Below are 24,860 nucleotides of genomic sequence, written 5' to 3'. Positions count from 1 at the left end.
CTTTGGAAAAGTATTTTGTAGTATTTTTAAAATAAAAAATACAGTATTTTATTTTAATACACGTTGTGATTGCTTTATTTTGTAGTTTCTTTTGATACAATTAAAATTAAGGTATTTGGTATTTTATTTTAAAATGTATTATTTCCTAACCCTGGTGAGCGCCACTTGGTGGAACCAGTAATATTTCAGGATATACCTGTAGATCACACAGGTGTGTTTTACTAAAGCGAAAGAGTCACAGAGCTCAGATTGTGTTCCTGCTCCTCAAGAGTGTCTGTACATCTGCATGTAAGTTTAATACTTCTACCATTACTTATTTGTGGAAATGATGAAATGATTTTAGATGTGTGAGTGTGATTTAAGTGCCTGTCTGATTCTGAAGCCCAAAGGAATCAAAGACTGTGTCAAAACATGGTCATTTAAAGACTGAAAAAAAAAAAAAAAAAAAAAAAAATATATATATATATATATATATATATATATATATATATATATATATATATATATATTTTTTTTTACAGTCTTTAAATGACCATGTTTTAATACCATGTAATAATCTGAAATTATTATATGGATATAGGAGAGTACAAACACTTTCAATTGATTAAAAATGATATATATATATATATATATATATATATATATATATATATATATATATATATATATATATATATATATATCATTTTTAATCAATTGAAAGTGTTTGTACTCTCGAATATACATATAATAATTTCAGATTATGTAGCACAAAAGTATAATTTTAAAGATACAGAGTTGTGAAATCGAAAGTAAAGTTAAACCAGACCTTCCAGTTAAACAGGAAGAGCTTGTTTTAGCGACTGCTTCTTTGTGAACGCTGCATTGATTGCTATAAAGTGTGATGTTCTTGATCTCTGTATATTGTCATCTCCAGGTGATGGTCAGCGGCTGATTGTTTCCTCAAAGCTCTGCTAATGTCTGCATTGGTGTTTTAGCTGCAGTATGGCAGAGGAGCGAGTAAAGGACTCTCTCTCAGAGAAACACAGGTATTGACTCTGTTTTTACACCATTATTTCAACACTTTCTCTGAAGAACAAAGACCAACAACAATGCACTTATTTGTGTTGCTATTGCCTAATCAAATGATGGACAAAGCTTCAGTTTAACTTCAGGAAATGTGTTTAGATCAGTCTAGATTACAGACAGCTTGATCTGGTGTCATATTTACCAGAGCTGAATATGTGTAATATGTTGTGTTTAAAGTCCTGAACAACATCAGCATTAAAGCTGACCATGCAATATTGCAATGGCTTAGCTAGCTAGCAAGGCCAGCTCTGAACTTTTAAGTTGTAACAATAACAACTAGTAAAGCTAGTAATATAATGTTGATTAGTTGTATGTTAATGGCATTTGCATTATGGATAAAATCTAGTTTTAATGGCAATACTACTTTTGAATAGATCATGAATACAGGGAGGAGTGTATTGTTTTATGGTAAGTGAAAGAAGAAAAGGACAGAACTGGCTCTTCCTGCAGATGAAAATGAGGATGAGATGGGTTTTAGTGAGCATGAGAATGATGCAGACTGGACATCTGATAGAGACAGTTCAGGTAAGTTAGCTCTGAGGCAGATAAGACAGGTGTAGTATAGTATATAGTATAATATAATTGTTGTACGGTTCTTTGTGAGGGAAGAAGAAGACAGGGTCGGCGTAAGGTAATAACAATATTTCTTTATTTTTATTTCTTTTCCGGGCATCAACAACAACTCCTCAAGGTGGTTGTTGCTTCGCTCTCTCTCTCTCTCGACTGGTCTCTCTCGCTCCCTTAAGGCGTCTCTCCGACCCAATCACTAGAGAAAACAGGTGTTATTAATTATTTCTGATTGGGCTACTGACCAGCCGCCGGTGTCTCCACTCTCACTCTCCCCCTTTCGGGTGTTCAGCCACGCTCTCCCCACCACATACCCCCACCGCCCGTCTCAGGCCGGGCAGCCGTCCGGCCTGCGGCCCCCCTCCCCCCCCTCCCGCCCGGGAGAGGAAGTCAGCCACGACCATCTGCGCGCCCGGCCTGTGGACCACCTTGAATTTAAATGGTTGTAAAGCGAGATACCAACGGGTGATCCGCGCGTTGGTATCCTTCATGCGGTGGAGCCACTGGAGGGGAGCATGGTCCGAACAGAGGACGAATTCTCGCCCCAGGAGATAATACCGGAGGGTGAGGACCGCCCACCGTATCGCCAAACACTCCCTTTCTATGGTGCTGTACCTAGCCTCCCGGTTGGACAGTTTCCGGCTGATGTACAGCACCGGGCGCTCCTCACCCTCAACCTCCTGGGAGAGAACCGCCCCCAGACCCCGTTCAGATGCATCTGTTTGTAAAAGAAAGGGGAGAGCAAAGTTAGGAGCGTGCAATAGCGGCCCCCCCGCAAAGTGCAGCCTTAACCTCGGTGAAGGCCTGTTGGCACTGCTCCGACCATTGGACAGTATCTGGTTCCCCCTTTTTAGTAAGATCAGTCAGGGGGCTGACGAGGTCCGAATAATTTGGTATAAACCGTCTGTAATATCCCGCCAGACCCAAAAACTGTCTTACCTCCTTTTTGGTCTTGGGTCTTGGACAAGTTGCAATTGCTGCAGTTTTATCAATTTGGGGCTGCACCTGCCCATGGCCCAAGTGGAAGCCCAGATACCTCACCTCCACACGCCCAACCGCGCACTTCCTCGGGTTGGCCGTAAGCCCGGCCCGCCTCAGCGCTGTTAACACCGCCCGCACATGTTGCATATGCCGCTGCCAATCATTACTGTATATGATTATATCATCCAGATAGGCAGCGGCATATGCCGAGTGACGGGCCAGTATTTTGTCCATCAGGCGCTGGAACGTGGCCGGTGCCCCGAACAACCCGAACGGAAGCGTCACAAATTGGTGTAAACCAAACGGCGTCGTGAAGGCCGTTTTTTCACGGGATAAAGGAGTTAGGGGTATTTGCCAATAGCCTTTTGTCAGATCCAATGTCGAATAATAGCGAGCAGCGCCTAACCGGTCGAGCAATTCGTCAACCCGCGGCATTGGATACGCGTCGAATTTCGACACAGCATTTAATTTGCGATAATCCACACAAAACCGGACCGACCCATCTGTTTTGGGTACCAAAACGATCGGGCTGGCCCAGTCACTGCGGGATTCTTCTACTACACCCATTTCCAGCATTTTTCTTAATTCATCCTGAACCACCTTTTTTTTGTGTTCAGGCAAGCGATACGGTCGGGTCCTTACGACCACGCCCGGTTCGGTCTCGATGTGGTGCTGAATTAAGTTAGTGCGCCCGGGTAGGGTGGAGAACACGTCTGCAAATTCAATTTGGAGGCGCCGGACATCGGTGAGCTGAGCGGGCGAAAGATGGTCACCCCCGGCGACCAGGGTGTTTGCCCCATTCCGGCTAACACTCTCCGGTCCCAGGTCATCCTCGCTGGTAACAAGTGCCGCCAGCATCACCTCCTCCGGCTCCCTCCACAGTTTTAATAAATTAATATGATAAATTTGACGTGCTCCCCTCCTGTCCGTTCGCACCACCTCATAATCAAGATCGCCAACTCGTCGTGTGACCACAAACGGCCCTTGCCACTTGGCGAGTAATTTGGAACTGGAAGAAGGCAGCAGTACAAGGACTTTATCTCCCTTTGTGAATTTTCGTAGTTTAGTGCCCTTATCATATCGCCTGCGTTGTTCCTCCTGAGCCTTGAGCAAATTCTCCGTAGAGAGCCGCCCCAGTGTGTGGAGTTTTGCTCGTAGGTCCAGGATATATTGAATTTCGTTTTTGCTTTGTGAAGGCTCGTCCTCCCAAACCTCTCTAACAACATCCAAAACCCCACGGGGCTGTCTGCCGTAGAGAAGCTCGAAGGGGGAAAACCCCGTGGAGGCTTGGGGAACCTCCCGCACAGCAAATAATAAGGGCTCCAACCACTTATCCCAATTTTTCGCGTCCTCGTGAACGAATTTACGGATCATTGATTTAAGCGTGCGATTAAACCTTTCCACCAGCCCGTCTGTTTGTGGGTGATAGACGCTGGTGCGAATCGATTTAATGCCCAATAATCCGTAAAGTTCGCGTAGTGTGCGTGACATGAACGCGGTGCCTTGATCAGTGAGGATCTCCTTGGGGATCCCCACTCGGGAGATCAGACTAAACAGAGCTTCCGCAACACTCTTTGCTGAGATGTTCCGGAGCGCTACTGCTTCCGGGTATCGCGTTGCATAATCCACTAGGACTAATGCAAAGCGGTGCCCGCGTGCGGATCGCTCTAATGGCCCGATGAGATCCATACCAATTCTCTCGAAGGGGATCTCCATGATTGGTAAAGGGCGCAATGGCGCTTTTGATGTGGCCGGTGGGTTCACCAGTTGACATTCACGGCATGCAGCGCACCATCTGCTAACATCCCCGTGAATGCCCGGCCAAAAGAATCGGGTCATGAGGCGATTTAGAGTGGCCGCTTGACCTAAATGTCCGGCCATGGGATTCGAGTGAGCCGCCTGGAAAAGCATTTCCCGGCGGCTCTTTGGTACTAATAATTGGGTTGTATCTTCCTTTGTTTGAGTGTCTTGGGTCACTCGATACACCCTGTCATTAATAATCTTAAAATACGGATAGGACAGGGGTCGATCAGGCTGGAGGATTCTCCCATCAATGACCTGCACTCTTTCTAGTGCATGTCTCAGCGTGTCGTCACGCGACTGCTCCAGGGGAAAGTCTTTCCACCGGGAAATTCCCGGCCCTGCCCCTGAGTCAGCGCGTGACGTCATCACTTGGGATTCCCCCAGCTGAGCGACCCGCCCCCTATTCGGCGATTTATTTTTCCAAGACACACCCGCGCTTAAGATTTCCAGTAATTTGTTAAAATCAGGCCAATTCGTCCCCAGGATTAGCGGGTGTTTGAGGTGTGGATTAACCGCTACCTCCACATTATGCTTTTTCCCCCTGAATTGAATTTTCATAGCCGTTAGCGGATAGTGTCTTACCTCTCCGTGCACACACCTTACCTGCACCGTGCGGCTCTTATCCAATGCCGAGCGTTGCACCAAGCATTGGTGGATGGAGGTTTGGTTACAGCCTGAATCCACCAAGGCCTGATAGGTATCCCCCTTAATACTCACTGGTATTTGATACAGCCCATTGCGACCGGGGGCGACGGCTGGCGCGTCGGGCAGGCGGATCAATGCCCCCACCTCCATTACGGAGCAGTTCTCTGGGGCATGATCCTCCCCCCCGCAATGCCAACACGCCGGCCCAGACCTTCCCGTTACACCCCCGGGGCCAGCAGGACCAACCGATTGGGCCGGAGAGAGACCTGTCGGGGCCTGAAACCCGCCCATAGTTCGGGCGTCCCCCTCCCGATCCCGATAAGCGCCCCAGCGAGGCGTGAAGCGCTGAGGGTCCGGGCCTGGGGTTCGCCTCCTGGGCGCCGGGATGGGCGGTCCCCGCGATCTGGGCCTGGGAGTGGGAGGAGAGAGAGACAGAGATGGGACAGGGGGAGAGAGAGAGAGAGAGGTTATTTCGCCGACCCTGGACCTCGCTACCAGGTGATCCTCCGCCAGCTGGATGGCCGTGTCCAGATCGTCTGGCCGGTGGCACTGGACCCATTCCGATGTTCGGGAAGGAAGGCGGGCTATGAACTGCTCCAGTACCACGGCATCCACGACCTGGGCGATGGTCCGGTCATCCTGTACCAGCCATCTGCGGCAGGCGTCACGGAGCTGCTGGGCAAATACGAAGGGCCGGCCGCTTTCTTCCAGCTTCAGCGACCGGAAGCGCTGGCGTTGTTCCTCCGGATTGCGGCCGGCCCGCTGAAGTATGGCTCGCTTCAGGTGAGCATAGTCCAGGAGATCCTCGGCCGGTAGCTGCTGTGCGGCGGTCTGGGCTTCGCCCGACAGCAGCGGGATGACTCGTACCGGCCAATTGGCCCGCTGCCACCCACACGCTTTAGCCATCTTCTCGAATAAGTCGAGAAAGACTTCCGGGTCATCTGTGGGCCCCATCTTGTGTAGTGTTATGGGAGGGTGGGTGGCTGATGTTACGGCGGGCTGGATCTCCCGGTCCAGCAGACTCCGGACGAGCTCACGGTCCTCGCGCTGGGCCTCCACCAGGACTTTAAATCTCTCTTCCTGCTCAGCCCTGACATCCAGGAGTTCCTGGTGCTGTTCACGGTGGAGGACCGCGAGCGCCTGGATCACTTCCGCAAATGGACTGGTGGACGGAGTGGTCATCTTGGCAGCGAGATCTCTTCTTCTTCCCGGGTTTCGGCACCACTGTTGTACGGTTCTTTGTGAGGGAAGAAGAAGACAGGGTCGGCGTAAGGTAATAACAATATTTCTTTATTTTTATTTCTTTTCCGGGCATCAACAACAACTCCTCAAGGTGGTTGTTGCTTCGCTCTCTCTCTCTCTCGACTGGTCTCTCTCGCTCCCTTAAGGCGTCTCTCCGACCCAATCACTAGAGAAAACAGGTGTTATTAATTATTTCTGATTGGGCTACTGACCAGCCGCCGGTGTCTCCACTCTCACTCTCCCCCTTTCGGGTGTTCAGCCACGCTCTCCCCACCACAATAATTACATTATTCTGATGCATTTGGATATATATTAGATTTGTTATTTATTTATTCTAATATTTACTGGAGAAAATATTTATATTTACTGTATGTTTTATACATGATAATACAATATTATGTTTGTTTTTAATAATATTCTGCAAAAAGAATGGAATAAATGAAAGCTTTTGGAATATGAGTTGTTGGTAAGTATGTATAAAGTGTAATTTATAGGTTCTGTGTTAAAGCTTATAATATTGCAACACTAATTAAATAATTCCAAACAACTAAATTATTAATTATAAAAAAGGTTCTAAATTAAAAATTTCTAAATTAGTTTCACTGTTGGACGTTGTTGCCATATGGCAACATATCAAAAAGTACCTTAAAAAATACATTTTCCCCATTTTTTACAGCACTTTAAGTTAAGTTATTTTAAGACAAGAAAACAGTCAAATATATTTTTATAGATCTATCATAATGTGTGCAGTAGAGGGTTAAGTGAGACAATGATCAGTCCGGCATTATATAAAGTGAGGTCCATATTTGTTTACTCAAACTATTAGAATGAGAAAAATATATTAGCCTTCAATAATATTTAAAAACAAAAGATTAATCAGGGTTAGTCATTGTGTGTGATTCTCACTCAACCAACTGTGCCACTGGTGCCCCTTGGTGGGACCCCTTCCTCCAGGGCAACAGTGCCCACCAGGCTTGGCGGGGATGGGGACACTCTTTGTGGAGCAACGTTTAGTGTCCGAGGACCCTGGGTGGGACCCCTTTCTTCCAGGGCAACAGCGCCCATCAGACTTGGCGGGGATGGGAACACTCTCTGTAAGGCAACGTTTAGTGTCCGAGGACCCTGCGTGGGACCCCTTTTTCCAGGACAACAGTGCTCACCAGCCTTGGCGGGGATGGGGACACTCTCTGTGGGGCAACGTTTCGTGTACGAGGACCCTGGGTGGGACCTTCCAAGGCAACAGTGCCCACCAGGCTTGGCGGGGATGGGGACACTCTCTGTGGGGCAACGTTTAATGTCTTAGGACCCTGGGTGGGACCCCTTTCTTCCAGGGCAACAGCGCCCACCAGCCTCAGGCATGGCTTGGCGGGCTTGGGCCTGGGTCTTATCAACGCCACCAGTGAGCGTCGTCACTGTTGCCACTGGCCGTTTTAGAGACCACCTATCTTCCCGCTGGACCGTGCTCGAAGCAGCCGTTCGCTAGAAAGACCCACCACTCACTCTCACTCGACCAAAGCTTTCTGCCCGGGGACCCACGCCCTTCCCTGGGGTGCCAGGGTCTACGTTAGAGGGGCTTCCAGCCCTGACCTCCATAGCCATGACTGGCACCCTCTCTGCCCGGGTACCCACGCCCTTTCCGGGGCAAGCGCCGGCCCCACACTTAAGCCGGGAACATTGACTTAGCCAACAGCTTGCGCTAGACAGACATGCCATTGGTGACCCCCCTGGCTGTGGGGCACCACCCTCTCCACCACCTTGACGTACTGTGGTTCAAAACGGCTTGGCCATAGACCCCCTGCCTCTTTCCCATTGAGCCAGGATGCGCGGCTGAGGGCACGCGGGAAATGGACGCACCAGTTTGGTTAAACGGCTTGGCCATAGATCACCTGCTTCTTTCCCATTGAGCCAGGACGCGCGACCAGAGGCACGCAGGAAATGGACGCACCAGTTCGGGCAAACGGCTTGGCCATAGACCCCCTGGTTCTTTTCCATTGAGCCAGCACACGCGCGGCCGGAGGAAAGTAAATTTTGTCGACTCCGAGCCCTATGTGGCACTCCTGGACCACTAATGTGGCCATCGACCTTTCCAGGCCACACGCAGTGGACTAGAGGTCCATGGAGCTCGTTTGGGTGCAGTGTGGGCTTGTAACAAGCCTGGGTCAGAATCACCCTGGTCCAGCTAGGCCAGCTTGCGCGCATGGACCCTAGCGTGCAGAGTGGAAGCAGCCTGGCCCGGGGCTGTGTAGGTTCTGGCTCCGGGGAGGCAGAAAACCGACACGCTTTGGACGGAAGACGAGACTGACTCCAGCAGAAAGATGCACCATGCGGGCCCGCAGTGGCACTCTCAATCTGGGGATTTGACTCATACACCCTGACTGCTCCATCATCAAGGGTGGTGAGGCGGAGGCACATGCAGATTGGGCAGAGAAAGGTGCCCTTCAAGACTGCGTGAGCCCACCGTGCACTTCCTGGAAGAAAGGGATGGGAGGCTAGAAGGTCTTGCCTTTTTAGTCCTCCACATACACCCATCTAGTCGGTCCGGCTGCGGGACTGGGGATAAACCACCTCCAGGCCCGTGGCCCCCCACTGCCCCACAACAATTATTAGACCTTTTTCCAGATCTATTTAATATAACGTAATATTAATGTAAGGATAAATCGCACCAAAATCTAAATTTTTGCTTCTTTAACTTTAGACAAAAATAGAATAAAACATGAGCTATCTTTGTTATTACTTTTTAGACATCCAAAGAGTAAAGCATATCTTCATGGTAACTGAAAAAACTCTCATACTCAAGCTGAAACTTTCATTTATAAACATGCGTATGCCACTTCCCACTTAAAGTTAAAAAACTTTGACGGGAGAATATACAGAGCTGTAAGTAAACTCTAAGTAAATGTATTTCACTTGAATATTGAACTAAATAAATAAAAACTTAAAAACCATCAAACGAGCTATAATCATTAATAAATCAATTAAAATGAATTCTCGCTTTTAGCAAGATTTCTACAGTTTTATAATTGAGACCTCTGACGTGAGATTTGATCACAGCTACTGCTAATGATTATTGATAAATGTTTATATCATAAATGAAAAACAAGATGAAGACAAAAAAGTGCAAAGACTGAAATCCATCACACAAAAACCCACAAAAAGTACAAAAATACTGTAGTGTTCATTAGCGAGACTGCAGCAGGCTGACATTACTTTTTCCTCTGGTGTCTTTTGTGTCTTCAGTGTGAGATCAGGATCATGTGCGTCCAGCTCTGTGTTTCTGAAAAGTGACCTGTCTAAACAGTATCCAATAAACTTCAGTGAGAAAACATCATCATCTGGCAAAAGGTATTTTGTGTTTTACATTATTGGTCATGTGTGGGCAGTGTTGTGTAAACCAACAATTCAGTAAAGAGAGTCATCCCTGAATAAATCAGTTGTTTGAATGAATCAAAAACGCAAGTCTTCTACAGACACATTTACAGACACCTAGTGGCAGTTTTAGTTTCTTATTCAAAGTGTCTTTCAGTAAATAATAAATTTATATTTCCATGTCAATCATTTACTCACATTTGTCATTTTAAACCTGTATGAATTTCTATCATTTGTATAACATAAAAACTGTGTTAAATATGTTTATAAATTTACATTTTATTTGTTTGGAACAGATATATTAAACAACCATCTCATGCATGTACCATTATGCTTGTAGCCAAGGTTCATTCGCAACACTAAAAGAGCTTTTATAAATTATTAAAACCATTATAACAAGTGAACCAAGATTTTGTGGCTTTTTAATGATTAAAATTCTGGCAATGAATTCTAAATATGAATCTAGTGGATCTACTGCAGTGGCGCAGTAGTTAGTGCTGTTGCCTCACAGCAAGAAGGTTGCTCGTTTGAGCCTTGGCTGGGTCAGTTGGGGTTTGCATGGGAGTTTGCATGTTCTCCCTGCGTTTAAGTTTCCCCCACAGTCCAAAGACATGTAGTACAGTTGAATTGGGTAGGCTAAATTGTCCGTAGTGTATGAGTGTGTATGGATGTTTCCCAGAGATGGGTTGGATTAATAAAGGGACTAAGCTGAAAAGAAAATCAATGAATGAATCTAAAATAACACACACACACACACACACACACACATATATATATATATATATATATATATATATATATATATATATATATATACATGTGTGTGTGTGTGTGTGTTTGCCTTAAAATGTATTATTAAAGTATTTTGATTTCTTAACAGTGTTGAATATGAGTTACCAGATTCAGGAGACGAGACTCACAGGAGACACAATAGTTTCACAGAAGATCTCCTCTGGATCTTCCAGGTGGGAAAAACTCATTTTTATTCATAAAAGTCACTGCAATAACTTCATGAAACACATAAAGAATATTTGACATTTGAGAACTGGGTCTTGTAAACTGCTTTGGTTGGCCCTACACCCAACTAAAAACGCCTTGTTTTAGCCAAGCTGTCTTTGTTTAGATGTTTCTTAGACTATGGGCAGCTAAAGTCCCTGTTCAGATGTATTTCAGACATTTGTACTTTGTAGATGTACAACTGTATGTGAATTAAATTTCTGGTTAAATATTCTTGTTGTTATCTTTTCTTCAATCATAGAGTCTTGAGAGCAAAATGATCAAATTTCTGAAGAATGAACTGGAAAAGTTAAAGAAAATCTTACAAGAAGAAAACAGACAAGACTTAGTAAAGGACTTTAATAAGAACAGATGCACAATCACTGAAGCAGCTCTTGATCTCACACTCTTCTTCTTGAGAGAGATGAAGCAAGATGAAGCTGCTGATACTCTCGAGGGTAAGAGACTCATGGCCATCTGTCACTTACATCAGGAGTTCACACTTAGCTGATGATTTAATATAAGCTTGTTTGGCATGCTGACATTTTCCTCAAGCCCAGGGCTCCCTCCCGTTCGTAGAGTGAGAGGGGAGCTTGAGCTTAGGTAGATCTCAAACTCCCTAGCTGCAGTAACTAAGGAACCACTTGAGGAGGAAGGGAGTTAGACAAGTGCCTGAATTGCTTAATCTGTTACGAATTATGTATATCTTAGGATGGTAGGAGGAAACCGGAGGACCCGGGGGAAACCCATGCGGACATGGGGAGAATATACAAACTCCGCACAGAAACACCCACCAGCCTGGCGAGGACCAGGGCTGGCTGTGTTCTTGCTGTGGGGCAACAGTGCTAACCATCGGGCTGCCGTGCCACCTGATCTGTGAAAAGGAGGAGAAGGGGGAGGAAAAGGGGAGTTTTCTTCCATACGAAGATAACTGTGGACTGAAAATATGGTTATTTATAGTAAATGGGGAATCATGTTATTGGGAGATCATGATTAGTTAATGCGAGACCAGCCATAGTAAATCATAAGCACGTGATCCTCTCGAAATTAGTTTTTGAATAAACTTCACTTCAAGAGTTTACACTTAGCTGATGATATAATATAAGCTTGTTTGGCATGCTGTCCCGGGAGAGAGCCCTGAGCTCAGGGCTCCCAGGGCTCCCTCACATTCGTAGAGGGAGAGGGGAGCTTGAGCTTAGGTAGATCTCAAACTCCCCAAAATGCAGTGAAATAATCACTCGGGACAGCAGCCGCATATCGGCAAACAGACTGTAGCTATATCCGGCTGCTGGATATGAGATAAGGGAAAAGAGAGGTTATAAACGTTATAAATACACACACATATATACATATATATATACACACACACACACACATATATATATATGAAGAAAGGTGAGGAATTTGGGGCTGGAAAGTAAGGTGAGCAAAGCAGTGAAAGTGCTCGATGCTGGAAGAAGGAGAGGTTGAGAAAAGCTGGAAGGGGGGAACAAGTACTAACATAAATTTATATACACACACAAAAAAATGCATACAAATACATGCAAACATTAACACATGTAAAAAACTATGGATGACATCTGCGGAAGTTGCAATTCACAGTCTCTAGCGGGATTTGGGCTGTTGTATCATTTTGAGGAGGTCAGGGAGAGGACAATGAACTCCTTGTTCAGGAGGTGGCTGGGATGAGACTCTTGTGAGAGTTGAGGCTCTATTTGACTCCTGCGGGAGTTGGAGCCGGGTGTGGGGGGGTTTGGGGGGCTGAGTGGTTGGTTAGAGCTCGTTGGGTCTGGATCTGATGCTGGAAGAGCCCATTAGAGCCTGCTGTGGTGGCTGCGCCAATTCTAAATGAGTGGCTAGAAAAAGGCTCTGGGGAAAGCCTGAGAGGCGGAGGACTTCTTTATTGTGTTTTTGAAACCAGACCCGAGATACTGGACGGTTAGCATCGTCAGTAAAAAGAGGGGCTAGTGGGTTAGCCTCTTGGGATCTTCTTAGATTTAGGTAAGCTAGGAGGGATTGGAAAGGGCGGGTGGGGGAAGGCATGTTGAAAATGTAGATAAAGTGTCCTTTTAGGGAATTGATCTGTTTTGCTTCGTTTGATAAGGAAAGAAATTGTTTCCTTATCTTGCAAAGTTGGATATGAGATAGTGGGGTGGAGTAAAGGCTTAAAATTGGATGTAACTGTTCATTCAGAGCATTTGAGGAAGCCAAAGAAGGCTAGGGTGAACATAGCATCTAAGGTGTGGGCTGTGTGGGAAGAAATGTAACCTTTGCGCAGAATGTGGATGCATGAGGAAAGAATTTTGAGAGTGATGGGTTTGCTAGAATCAGGGGTGGCAAGGTGGGTTTTTTGAATGCCTTTTATAAGGAGGGAGGTTTGCTAATTCGTGATAGTATCAGAAGGGGACCTGTGAATTAATTTCTGAAAAAATTGGATCCCACTGAGATAGCTCTTAATTGAGCTAGCTTGTATGTCTTTTGCAGTGTGAAGGTGGGATATAAAGGAAGTGATGAGATAAGGGAGAAATCAGGGAAATGTAGTTGATGGAGGGTGTGAAATTGTTCGAATGTATTTCATGCTTTGAGGTATGAATTGAGGGTTCTGGTAGCTACTGCTTGTAAGATAAGAAATAAAGAAGTTTGATGGAGTTTATAAAGGGGGTGGTTAATGTCAATATAATTTCTAAACAGGGAGAGACAGGCGTTGGATCGGGATTCGCCTCCGGGGCCAGTAGCCAGAATTTCTGGAAATAAAAATGAGAAAGAGAGTCAGCAATTTGATTTTTTCAACCAGGTACATGTTCAGCAGTCATAATAAATTGTTTTTCAGCAGATATCCAGATGAGGCGTCTTAGGAATGGCATAAGTGATAGGGGAGTGGGAACGTCCTTTATTAATGCAGTGCCCAGTAGCTTCGTTATTGCAATGAATGAGAATGCTGTATGTGGACCATTCATCCCCACACAGGGTAGCAGCAGCGACTATTTGGTAGAGTTCAATGAAGGCTAAAGAACATTGTTTTTTTGGAATGGAAATCAATTGGGGTGGCCATCTTGAGGCAAACCAATGTCCTTTATAGAAACCTCCATAACTGACTTAAGGGGGCGGCATCTGTGTATATGTTAATTTCTATGGGGGATGCTATCAAGTTGTTGTCGAAAAAGGAACAGCCGTTCCATTGCTTGAGGAATAAGATCCATAAACTGAGTTTATTGCGACTGGGATTAGAAAGGAGAATTATTTCTTCTAAACCGTGAACTGTGTTGGATATTTGAAGGAGGTGGGTAATGAATGGGCGGCCTTGTGGAATGATGTGCATGGCAAAATTTAGATGTCTGCAAGAGGAATTCCAAGATCAGCAAAAACCTGTTGGGTGAAAGATAGGTGTTTGGCCAGAGATGATGATGGGGAGAAATTATTAGAAAATCGTCTAGAAGGTGAATGAGGAGTGGGATTCCGTAATTAGACAGAATCCAGCATAAAGCATATATTGAATATTTTTGGGCTGCTTTTGCATCTGAAAGGTAATTGAACTGCAAAATAGAATTGGTTACGCCAATGTATGCCAAAAAGGTGCCAGAAGTCTGGGTGGATTGGCATGATTTTAAAAGCAGAGGAAACAGAGAGATGACGGAGAGAGATAGCTTGACTAATGTCGTGGTAGTTAAGCGAATATTTGTCCAATGGGATAGTGCTGTTAATGCTAGAAAAGAGGAATTTTGCGGGGACGAAAGGTTAACTATAAGGCGTTTTTGCCAGAAAAATTTCGAGTAGCGACACCTATGGGGCTAATGCATGAGACATTGAAGGGAGGGGCTATGAATTGTCTGATTATGAAGTTACTGGGTCGCTCGTATGGCACATTTGAGGGAGGTTTGAGGGAGAGGGTGAGAGGCAGAGTTGTCCTGAATGGAGTCTTGTTGTGGGAGAGTGCGTGACGTCATTGGAGGAGGCCTGGTTTCCTGGTGTTGCGGAGGGAGTAGATGGCCGTGTGTTTTTGTTTTGATTTCATCTTTCCTTGTAGCGAGCAGGAGGTTTGTGGATATGGAGTGAAACATGGAGTATTTCTCTGAGCGATTGGTCTTGCAGGAGGGCTTGTGGAAGGATGGGAGTCTGATGTTGCGTTTTTGTAAAGTTTGAGGAGTTCCGGTTTGTTGAGAAAGCTGGGTGCGTGGATTCCGAGGTTGGCGAGCATTTTCCTGATTTCCATAACAATGATTCTCTTTGGCGGATTAAAAGAGGAGGTGGCGGAGACGTAAGATGAGGTGGGTGAAGACTTTTGATGTCTGAAAGTAGATTGAGCTAGTGATATGTTACGGAGAAGTCTGTTAGCAGTGGAGCGAGTTATACGCCGGCCTCTCACAGCGGCCTCGAGCTTGGGTTGGGAGACTGGAGGTGCAGAGAGAAGTTGAACTGTGGAGGGAGAGTCGAGGAGATGGTGGTTATCTTGCGGGCTGTGTTTTTTTTGGTTGTTTCCTTGCAGGTTGTTATTTTCATTGTTCATGGTGTCTTCGATTTGCAGAAGATGCCGATGTGTAGTTGAAGGAGATAATAGTTGTGAAGCAGATGATGATGATGAAGGATATGAAGATGGAAGTTGATGTTCGTTTGAAGTGAAGCTTGTATTAAGTTTGCTAAAGCACCATCTGAGGCAGAGCAATCTTTCATACGAAGATAACTGTGGACTGAAACTGTGTTACTTATAGTAAATGGGGAATCATATGATTAGAAGATCATGATTAATTAATGCGAGACCAGCCATGGTAAATCATAAACATGTGATTCTCTTGAAATTAGTTCATGAATAAACTTCACAAATACAGTTTTAAATATGAAGACTAAAACTAGCTGTTTGTTTGCTCCTGTGTTTAGGTGAGTTGTTCTTAATCAATCAGCTTAAATGTAGCCTGAAGAAGAAATATCAAAGTACGTTTGAAGGAATTGCTCAGCAAAGAGACTCCACACTTCTGAATAACATCTACACAGATCTCTATATCACTCAGGGTACGAGAGAACAGTTCAACACTGAACATGAGATAAGACAGATTGAAACTTCTTCTAGACATCACCAATCACCAGAGATACAGGTCGAATGCAAACATTTGTTTGAAGCACCTGAACAAGACAAGCCGATCAGAACTGTCCTGACAAAAGGAGTTGCTGGCATCGGGAAATCAGTCTCTGTTCAAAAGTTTGTTCTGGATTGGGCCGAAGGAAAAGAAAATCAAGACATCAGCTTCATATTTCCTCTTCCATTCAGAGAGATGAACTTACAGAACAAGAAAAAACTAAGTTTGAGAGACCTCATAACTCAGTTTTTCCCAGAGACTGAAGCACTGAACCTTACAAGAAGCACACGATTTAAAGTCCTGTTCATCCTTGATGGATTGGATGAATGCCGTCTTCCTCTGAAGTTTGCTGGTAATGAGACATGTGGTGATGTATCATCAGAAGTCTCTCTGGATGTTCTCCTGACGAACCTCATCAAGGGAAATCTGCTTCCTTCTGCTCTCATCTGGATCACTAGCAGACCAGCAGCTGCCAGTAAGATTCCTGCTGACTGTATCGACCGGCTGACAGAGATACGAGGATTCAATGATGCCCAAAAGGAGGAGTACTTCAGAAAGAGACTCGCAGATCAGAATCAGGCCAGAGAAATCATTGATCACATTAAACAGTCAAAGAGTCTCTTTATTATGTGCCACATCCCAGTCTTCTGCTGGATTTCAGCCACTGTTCTCCAGAACATTTTGAAGGAGAACAGAAATATTGAACTGAAACACAGGGCTTATGCTGATACACTGCAGGAATCTCCCAAGACTCTGACACAGATGTACACACACTTTCTCCGCTTTCAGATCCAGCAGAGCAGAGAAAAGTATGATGGAGAAAACACAGCAGATGTTTCCTGGGATCAAAATCTCATCCTTTCACTAGGAAAACTGGCCTTCCAGCAGCTGGAAAGAAACAATGTGATCTTCTATGAGAGCGATCTGAAAGACTGTGGCATTGACGTCTATAAGGCATCGGTGTACTCAGGCATGTGTACCCAGATCTTTAAGGAGGAGACGGGAATCATTCTTGGTACTATGTACTGCTTTCTTCACTTAAGCCTTCAAGAGTTCATTGCAGCCCTTTATCAACATCTGTTTCTAGACATCAACAAGAATCATGTATCTTTTTTTAAACAGAAAAGCAAAAATAAAGGCATGATTAATTTCCTGAAGACTGCAGTGGACAAGGCTCTGGAAAGTGACAATGGACATCTGGACCTTTACCTTCGCTTCCTTCTCGGTCTGTCACTCCAGTCCAATCGACAACTCTTACGAGGTCTGTTGATGCAGCAGGATGACAGAGAGCAGAGCAAAGAGGAAATAATTTCATACATCAAGCAGAAACTTGAAGCGAATCCGTCTCCAGAGAGAACCATCAATCTGTTCTACTGTCTGAATGAACTGAATGATCAAACTCTGCTGAAAGAGATTCAGTCTCACCTCAGTAGTGGAAGTCTGTCATCTGCTGACCTTTCACCTGCCCAGTGGTCTGCTCTGGTCTTTGTGTTGTTGACCTCAGAGGAGGAGCTGGAGGAGTTTGAGCTCCAGAAATTCAAGAAATCGGACGAATGTCTCATCAGACTATCAGCAGTCATAAAAACCTCCAAAAGAGCTCTGTAAGTCAAAGTCCTTCTTTCATGTAAGAAATGTTTCATTTGTTTTTCCTCCTGAACAATACAGTGCTATTTGAAAATCATTAGATTTAGGACACAATCATGCTCACATCTGTTATATTGTTTCCTTTGTATATTTCTGGTAAGAGTGTAATGATCACAGATATCCCACGGTTCCTGGAGCAGATTCTAGATGCTTCTCTATAGAAAACACAAAACAAGTGAGTCCATGAGGGCGGCATTGCAAAGATGGACAAGGGTGAGAAATGAGGGGCCGTTTGCATGTTCTCCCCATATTGGCGTGGGTTTCTTCAAGGTGCTCTGGTTCCCCCATTGTCCAAAGACATGCGATATAAGTGAATTGAATAAAGTAATTGGCCTTAGTGTATGAGTCTGTGTGTGAATGCGAGAGTGTATGGGTGTTTCCCAGTACTGGGTTGCAGCTGGAAGGGTGTCCGCTGTGTAAAACATATGCTGGATAAGTTTGTGGTTCATTCCTCTGTGGTGACCCCTGATTAATAATGGGACTAAGGTGAAAAGACCCCATGTAGGTCTAATAAAAGATTGCAGTTGTATAAATACAAACTTCTCTAAAACTTTGGAAAAGAATGGGAGTTTTGATATGGGTCAAAAATTGGCAATAACTGAACTGTCCAAATTTGCCTTTTTGATAAATGGTTTAACTACTGCATGTTTAAAACTGTGTGGTACAACACCAGTAGTGAGACTGCTATTTATTGTCTGAACTGAAGATCCAGTTGGTTCAAAAACACTTTTTTAAAAATGTGGAGAGACAACTTCGGTATGCCAAGTAGATGGTTTCATTTTGCCAATATTATCTCTTAAAGAAGCAAGAGATACAGGCTCAAACTCCTTAAAACAGCAGAGCACATAAAAGTGGTAGATGGATTGACTGAGGGAAGTACAATATGTGATCTCACAGTGATAATTTTAGCAACAAAAGAGTTTAAAAACTGTTTGTATAACCCATAACATATCAGATAACACATATCAAGGGAAAAATCTTGACAGGGTTGGTTGCAGAAGATTCAAAGCAGCATTAATAATTTGAAGAAGAACAAAAGGCACTACAGTCATATGTGCTCCAAAATTCTAAAGTCCACCAGATAAATATTATTTATGTCCTCTACCACAGCTATGCGGATGACACTCAGAATCTACTTAGCTTTACTGCCTAATAACTATAGCCCTATTGACACCCTCTGCCAGTGCATTGATGAAATGAACAGTTGGATGTGCCAAAACTTTCTTCTGTTAAACAAAGAGAAAACTGAAGTGATTGCATTTGGGAACAGAGATGAGGTTCTCAAGGTGAATGCGTACCTTGGCTCTAAAGATCAAGCAACAAAAAATAAGGTCAAGAATCTTGGTGTGACTCTGGAGTCAGATATGACTTTCAATAGTCATGTCAAAGCAGTTAGTAAATCAGCATACTATCATCTCAAAACATTGCAAGAATTAGATGCTTTGTTTCCAGTGAAGACTTAAAGAAACTTGTTCATGCTTTTATCAGCAGCAGGGTGGATTACTGTAACAGGCTCCTCACTGGCCTTCCCAAAAAGACTCAAAAGCTCATCCAGAATGCTGCGGCCAGAATTCTGACCAGAACCAGGAAATCAGAGTACATCACACCTGTCCTCAGGTCTTTACACTGGCTCCCAGTTACGTTCAGAATAGATTTTAAAGTATTATGATTGGTCTATAAATCCCTAAATGGCCTAGGACCTCAATACATTACAGATATGCTCACTGAATACAAACCTAATAGATAACTCAGATAATTAGAATCATATAAACTAAAAATTCCAAGAGTTCAGTCAAAGCAGGGTGAATCGGCTTTCAGCCACTACGCCCCTCGCTGCTGGAATCAGCTTTCAGAAATGATCAGATGTGCTCCAATATTAGGTACATTCAAATCAAGACTGAAAACACATCTGTTTAGCTGTGCCTTTACTGAATGAGCACTGTGCTACGTCCGACAGATTGCACTATTGTGTCTTTCTTTTCTTTTTCATTCTTTTATAACCTGTATATAAATAAACTTGTCTTGCCTCTACACAGGCTACAGTGCTGTAATCTGACTGCTCGCTCTTGTGAGAGTTTGTCTTCAACTCTACAATCCTCAAACTGTGTCCTGAGAGAGCTGGACCTGAGTAACAATGACCTGCAGGATTCAGGAGTAAAGCTTCTTTCTGATGGACTGAAGAGTCCAGACTGTAAACTGGAGACACTGAGGTAAATGCTTTTCCACTCAACAACAACAAGACATATTTTGTTATCAATTGTGGAAGACCCTTTCAGTGAACTGGCAGAAGAAGAAACAAAATATTTGCAGGAATGTGATTTTATTAAAAATAGGATGGTTTTATGAATGTTATGGTGTCTTTTCAAAAACACATCATCAGTATTTGTAAGAGTATTTTTGCCATTTCTTATGTTGTTTTGCAGTCAAAATGTACTCTATTATACACATCTTAATTCTTCATTACATGTTTGACCTTAAAAAACATGGATCGCTATACTTTATATAAAGGGAACATGAGATAAGCAAAGAGAGTAAATATAACGTATTTATATCTTAACCCTTTAGGACACTACATTTACATTCGGCTTCATAAATGTTTCTTTGCTAAACATGATTCCAATATTCAAATTCTGTACTATATGCCAATTTAACTAGTTGACATTGACTAAAGTGTCAGATACATCACATTTTATTTAATCAATAGTATTATTTACAGAAAAACAAAATTGGCATATTTTATTTGAAGAGCAAATATAAAAGCGTTCAATAGCAGCCCCTGCAGAGTGCAGCTTTAAGTAGGGTGAAAGCCTGTTTGTACCTCTCTCACCATTAGACGGTATCTGGGTCTTGATTTTTAATGAGATCAGTCAGCTAGCTGTTAAATGCTAAATAATTAGGCTCAAAGCACCTGTAATATCCCACCTTTCCCAGAACTGTCTTACCTACGTTTTAGTGTTGGGTTCTGGACAAGCTGCAATCACTGCAGTTTTATCAATTTCGTGTCTTTAATGCGTCCCATGCCACCTCATGAAGTGGTTCAGATTTCTATCCATCTCGAATGCATTTCAGAGGTCATTTATACAGTACCTGTCCTTTTCAAGATTGGATAGCTATGTAACCGGAAGAAAAAACACAGTAAACAGATATAAACAATCCCATAGACTAATGTAAGACTGTATATGATAATTACACAATATTTTCAACAATAGCAATAGAAGACTCATGCTAGAGAATATTTATCATACATGATAAACATATCATACATGATGCACTGTTTTCCCCAGCCTAAAATTAGGAAGCAAGTATTTCAATGATACTGTATCTACCTAAGACAGATTATTCTGAGATGTACAGTAATAACTTATATTAATTTGCATTCTAGTAGTCTGTACTAGTCTTATATTAATTTGCTCAACAAATTACCATGTAATAAAACTGAGCTGTTTTATGTTCTGCATTGTCTTTATAAGTCAGATGAGCCATTAAAAGTCTGATGTATCAAGTAGCCTAAAATAATAAAGAATCAGATTATATATATATATCTATATGTAGCATCTGTCCGATGGCTAGCTTTTGATACCACATACATGGGCTAGTTGCTAATGGCTAAGTGAATGGCTAAGGCTATTTTGTTTGTTTAATAAAATAAAGTATAGACCTGTTCTGTGGGATGTAAAGCTTAAATTACTTTTGTTGTGATCTGGTACTAGATTCAATAATTTGACAGCCCCCTGATTTAATAGCCGTGGAAACACTGACAATAGGTTTGTTTGTTTTAGTTCTCATAGTTCACAAGATAATACAATTCAAATCATGAAAATCTGGTCATTTTCATATAAACTTTATGCATTCATTTAATATTACCTTATGATGTAAAATGTTGCTTATTCCTCACAGCAGATCCTCTTTCAGGAAGCATGAAAAGTAGAAGAAATTGAAGACACTTGATGCTTTGTTTATTAGGAGTGACAGTGGTGTGTAAATGTTCTCGTGATGATTACAACAGCACACACTGCATGATCCCAGTACAGCTAATGAGATGGAAATGCACAGATGGAAAATATGTCCTTTGCCTTGGTTTCAATTACATAAAGAGAGATCTTTTGTTATCCATTTAAAGTAGTTGGTTTAAAATGCTTTCGAACTTTCTGCAGAAATATTCCCTGTGTCTGTTAGACAAGTATTACTGAGATTGTGTATTTTTTCAGGTGTTTCAGAAAGTTGTTCATAAAGACTGAGACGGCAAAGATAACTCCCTTTATGTTTTTTATTTTACAAAAGCACAAACGTTTTAATGTTGTGAGCATGGTCAAACTAAAATGCCTTTACACTTTCATGTGATGCTTTATGAACGATGTCTTTGCTCTGTACAGTTAAAAAGATGATTTTAAGTCATTGTTGAGTGTGTAAGTGTGTTTACTAATCTCAGTGGTTGATCAATAAGGAGAGCTAATCAGGATGTGAGTGTTCATCACTGCTGTTCACATGAGCAGAAACAGCCGTCAGCATCTTCACAACACAAAGAGATGTGTGATTGTCCAACTGTGTGATGTGGACTATTGCTGTGTTTGTAGATTGTCTGGCTGTATGGTGACAGAGGAAGGCTGTGGTTTTCTGTCTTCAGCTCTGACTTCAAACCCCTCACACCTGAGAGAGCTGGATCTGAGCTACAATCATCCAGGAGATTCAGGATTCAAGCTGCTGTCTGAACAACTGGAGGATCCAAACTACACACTGGACAAACTCAAGTATGTGGAGCATCTCTGCCCTTGTGCTTTTACACTGAATGGCTTTAAAAACCCACAACAAAGTATTTTCTGAAATTCAGTTTTCTGTGAGGGTTAACTGAACTAAACAGAAATGCAATTAAGATGTGGAGTATGCATATATTAATGGCATTATTGAAGTAAACACCGCAATCAAACTATTATCGTCATGTAGGACTTTTCGCCATATTTTCCGACAAGATCGTGAACACACATCGTGAAATGCGGAAGTTTTTTTCTTTCCATCGGCGTACGTTAGTAAATTCCATAACACTCTCAGCAGTCCTTCCTTCTTATTTGCATCTAATACCTCAGTTTGTCACAACGGCATAAATGAATTGTTTATAAGTTAAAGTGAAACTGGACAGGGAAGGATGTATATTTACAAATTAAATGAAGTTGACCAGACAAAACATGTAATATGTTGTGTTCATATTGTCTGCAACGAAATACAAGTCAAAGTCAATTTGGAAATCACTACTTTCTTTTTTTATTTGTGTTTTTCTTACTGTCCTGAGTTTTTCTGATTTGACCTGCTGAAAAAGTTTGTTTAGCATTGGTTTACTGACTGAATGTGCATATGTGTGTGTTTACAGACTGGATCATGGAGGAGAGAACAGGATTACAGCAGGACTGCACAAATGTACGTCTACACGCACACTTTCTCTAACACAGACACAGCGAAGGACACATTTGCACACACGCATGCACACACACTGCTTTTGTGAATTAAAGAAGAGATAGACCTGGACACTTTTCAGGTCTCTTCAAAGCAGAATCCTTTAATGAGAACTCTGTTGTTGTGTTAATTATAGAAAATGTAATCTAGTGCAGCTTTGCACTCAATTTAAATACATTTTAGGAGCAGTGATACATAAAGGTGGAGATTAATCTAAACAAAGCATACAGATGAAGTACAGAAGTCAGCCAGGTAAATAGCATTTCTCCAGCCCTAATCTCATCAACATAATAGTACTAATTTCAGATGCATAGGTGTTAATCCAATTTGGGACCCTGCCAGTTTATCAGGAAATGCACGTAGGCATATAGATCTAGGCTATTAAGCTGAAACTTTCTTAGAATGTCATCATTTTTACCTCAAAATGTAAAAAATTCAATTAAATTTATCTTTATTTCTATAGCGCTTTAACAATGTAGATTGTGTCAAAGCATCTTAACATGGAAGTTCTAGTAAATAGAAACTGCTTCAGTCCAGTTTTTACAGATGAAGATCAGATCAGTGTAATATAAACATCACTGCTGAAAGTCCAAACACTGAAGAGCAAATCCATCGATGCGCAGCTCCACTAGTCTCAAACTAAGCAAGCCAGTGGCGACAGTGGCAAAAAACAAACTTCACCAGTTGACGAAAGTGAAGGGAAAAAAACCTTAAGAGAAAGCAGGCTCAGTTGGCATGACCTCTGGCCAAACTTCTTGTGCAGAGCTGCAGTCTAGGTGCTGAAGGCTGGACGTCCATTGTGGAGAAGCTGAGTGTGTGGAGGTCACTGCCGGGTGTTCAGGTGAGCCCACGGGATCAATGTGGAGACTCTGTCACTGGGGTCTTTTAGGAATCAGTCTCATGCTCTTTACTTCTCCATAACCACCACAGCAGGATACGCCCCAGTCCAGGATTATGGAGACCTTGGGATAGGAAGAAAGAGACAAACTCAAGCATAGATGTCATCCAAATTATGTTTTTTTGGAAAGTGTTTTCAGATTGCCTGGTTGCCCAAATTATTCCAGGCTAACAATCCTTTAGAAGATTTGTATTTCAAAAATTATTCATTTGTGTTTTGTGTTTATGCTGATGTAAAGAGTTGTGTCTTTTATGTAGTTTTAAACTGACAGAGTGTGTCTGCCTCTTCTTGTTTTTAGATGCCTGTTTTTTCACACTGGATCCAAACACAGCAAACACTGAACTCATTCTGTCTGAGGAGAACAGAGAGGTGACAAATTTGTTAGAGAAACAGTCGTATCCTGATCATCCAGACAGATTTGATTTTTGGCCTCAGGTGTTGTGCAGAGAGAGTGTGTGTGGACGCTGTTACTGGGAGATTGACTGCAATGGGGTTAAAGGTGTGTTTATATCAGTGTCATATAAGAGCATCAGCAGGAAGGGACGAAGTGATGAGTGTGTGTTTGGATACAATGATCAGTCCTGGGGTTTGTTCTGCTCTTCATCCTGTTTTTCATTCAGACACAATAACAGACAGACTCGTCTCCCAGTAAAGCCGCTCAGCAGTAGAATAGGAGTGTTTGTGGATCACAGTGCAGGAACTCTGATCTTCTACAACATCTATAGAGACACAATGAGCCGCATCCACTCAGTCCAGACCACATTCACTGAGCCGCTCTATCCTGGGTTTAGTGCTAGTTCTGGATCATCAGTGAAACTGTGCTGAAAACTGAGAGACTGGGGAGAGATTTACCCATAATCCTCTGCTCTGCAGGATCAGCCAGTAGCAGTGAGATGTTCTAGAGTGTGTTCTCTGTGTGTGTGTGTGTGTGCGCGCATGTGCACTTGCCTACCTAAAACATTTAAATTCCTCTTTAGTCTTCAAACTTTACTCATGTAGGACATCTAAGATTACAGCAGAGTAAATTAATGTCTGAATTTTTCCATTATTACTTCACAAATGTTAAATACTGTAGGACATTTACTACATGCATTTAAAAAGCTTAATAAAGCAGCAGCTTTTATTAGTTTATTATT

At 42.9% G+C, this 24,860-nt stretch overlaps 1 protein-coding gene across 1 annotated transcript; it reads left to right on the top strand.

Moving 5' to 3' along the window:
• The first annotated feature begins 911 nt into the window (after positions 1-911).
• Positions 912-24,549, top strand: LOC130222397 (protein NLRC3-like). Its single transcript, XM_056454995.1, has 9 exons — positions 912-1,028; positions 9,544-9,648; positions 10,553-10,637; positions 10,931-11,126; positions 15,541-17,338; positions 19,418-19,591; positions 21,956-22,129; positions 22,744-22,790; positions 24,023-24,549. The coding sequence occupies exons 1-9, from the start codon at positions 985-987 to the stop codon at positions 24,547-24,549; spliced, it is 3,150 nt and encodes a 1,049-aa protein (XP_056310970.1). The 5' UTR covers positions 912-984.
• Positions 24,550-24,860: the final 311 nt, after the last annotated feature.

The sequence above is a fragment of the Danio aesculapii genome, chromosome 4 (assembly GCF_903798145.1).
Source record: "Danio aesculapii chromosome 4, fDanAes4.1, whole genome shotgun sequence".
Lineage (NCBI taxonomy): Eukaryota > Metazoa > Chordata > Actinopteri > Cypriniformes > Danionidae > Danio > Danio aesculapii.
This window is presented reverse-complemented; position numbering and strand designations above follow the sequence as displayed.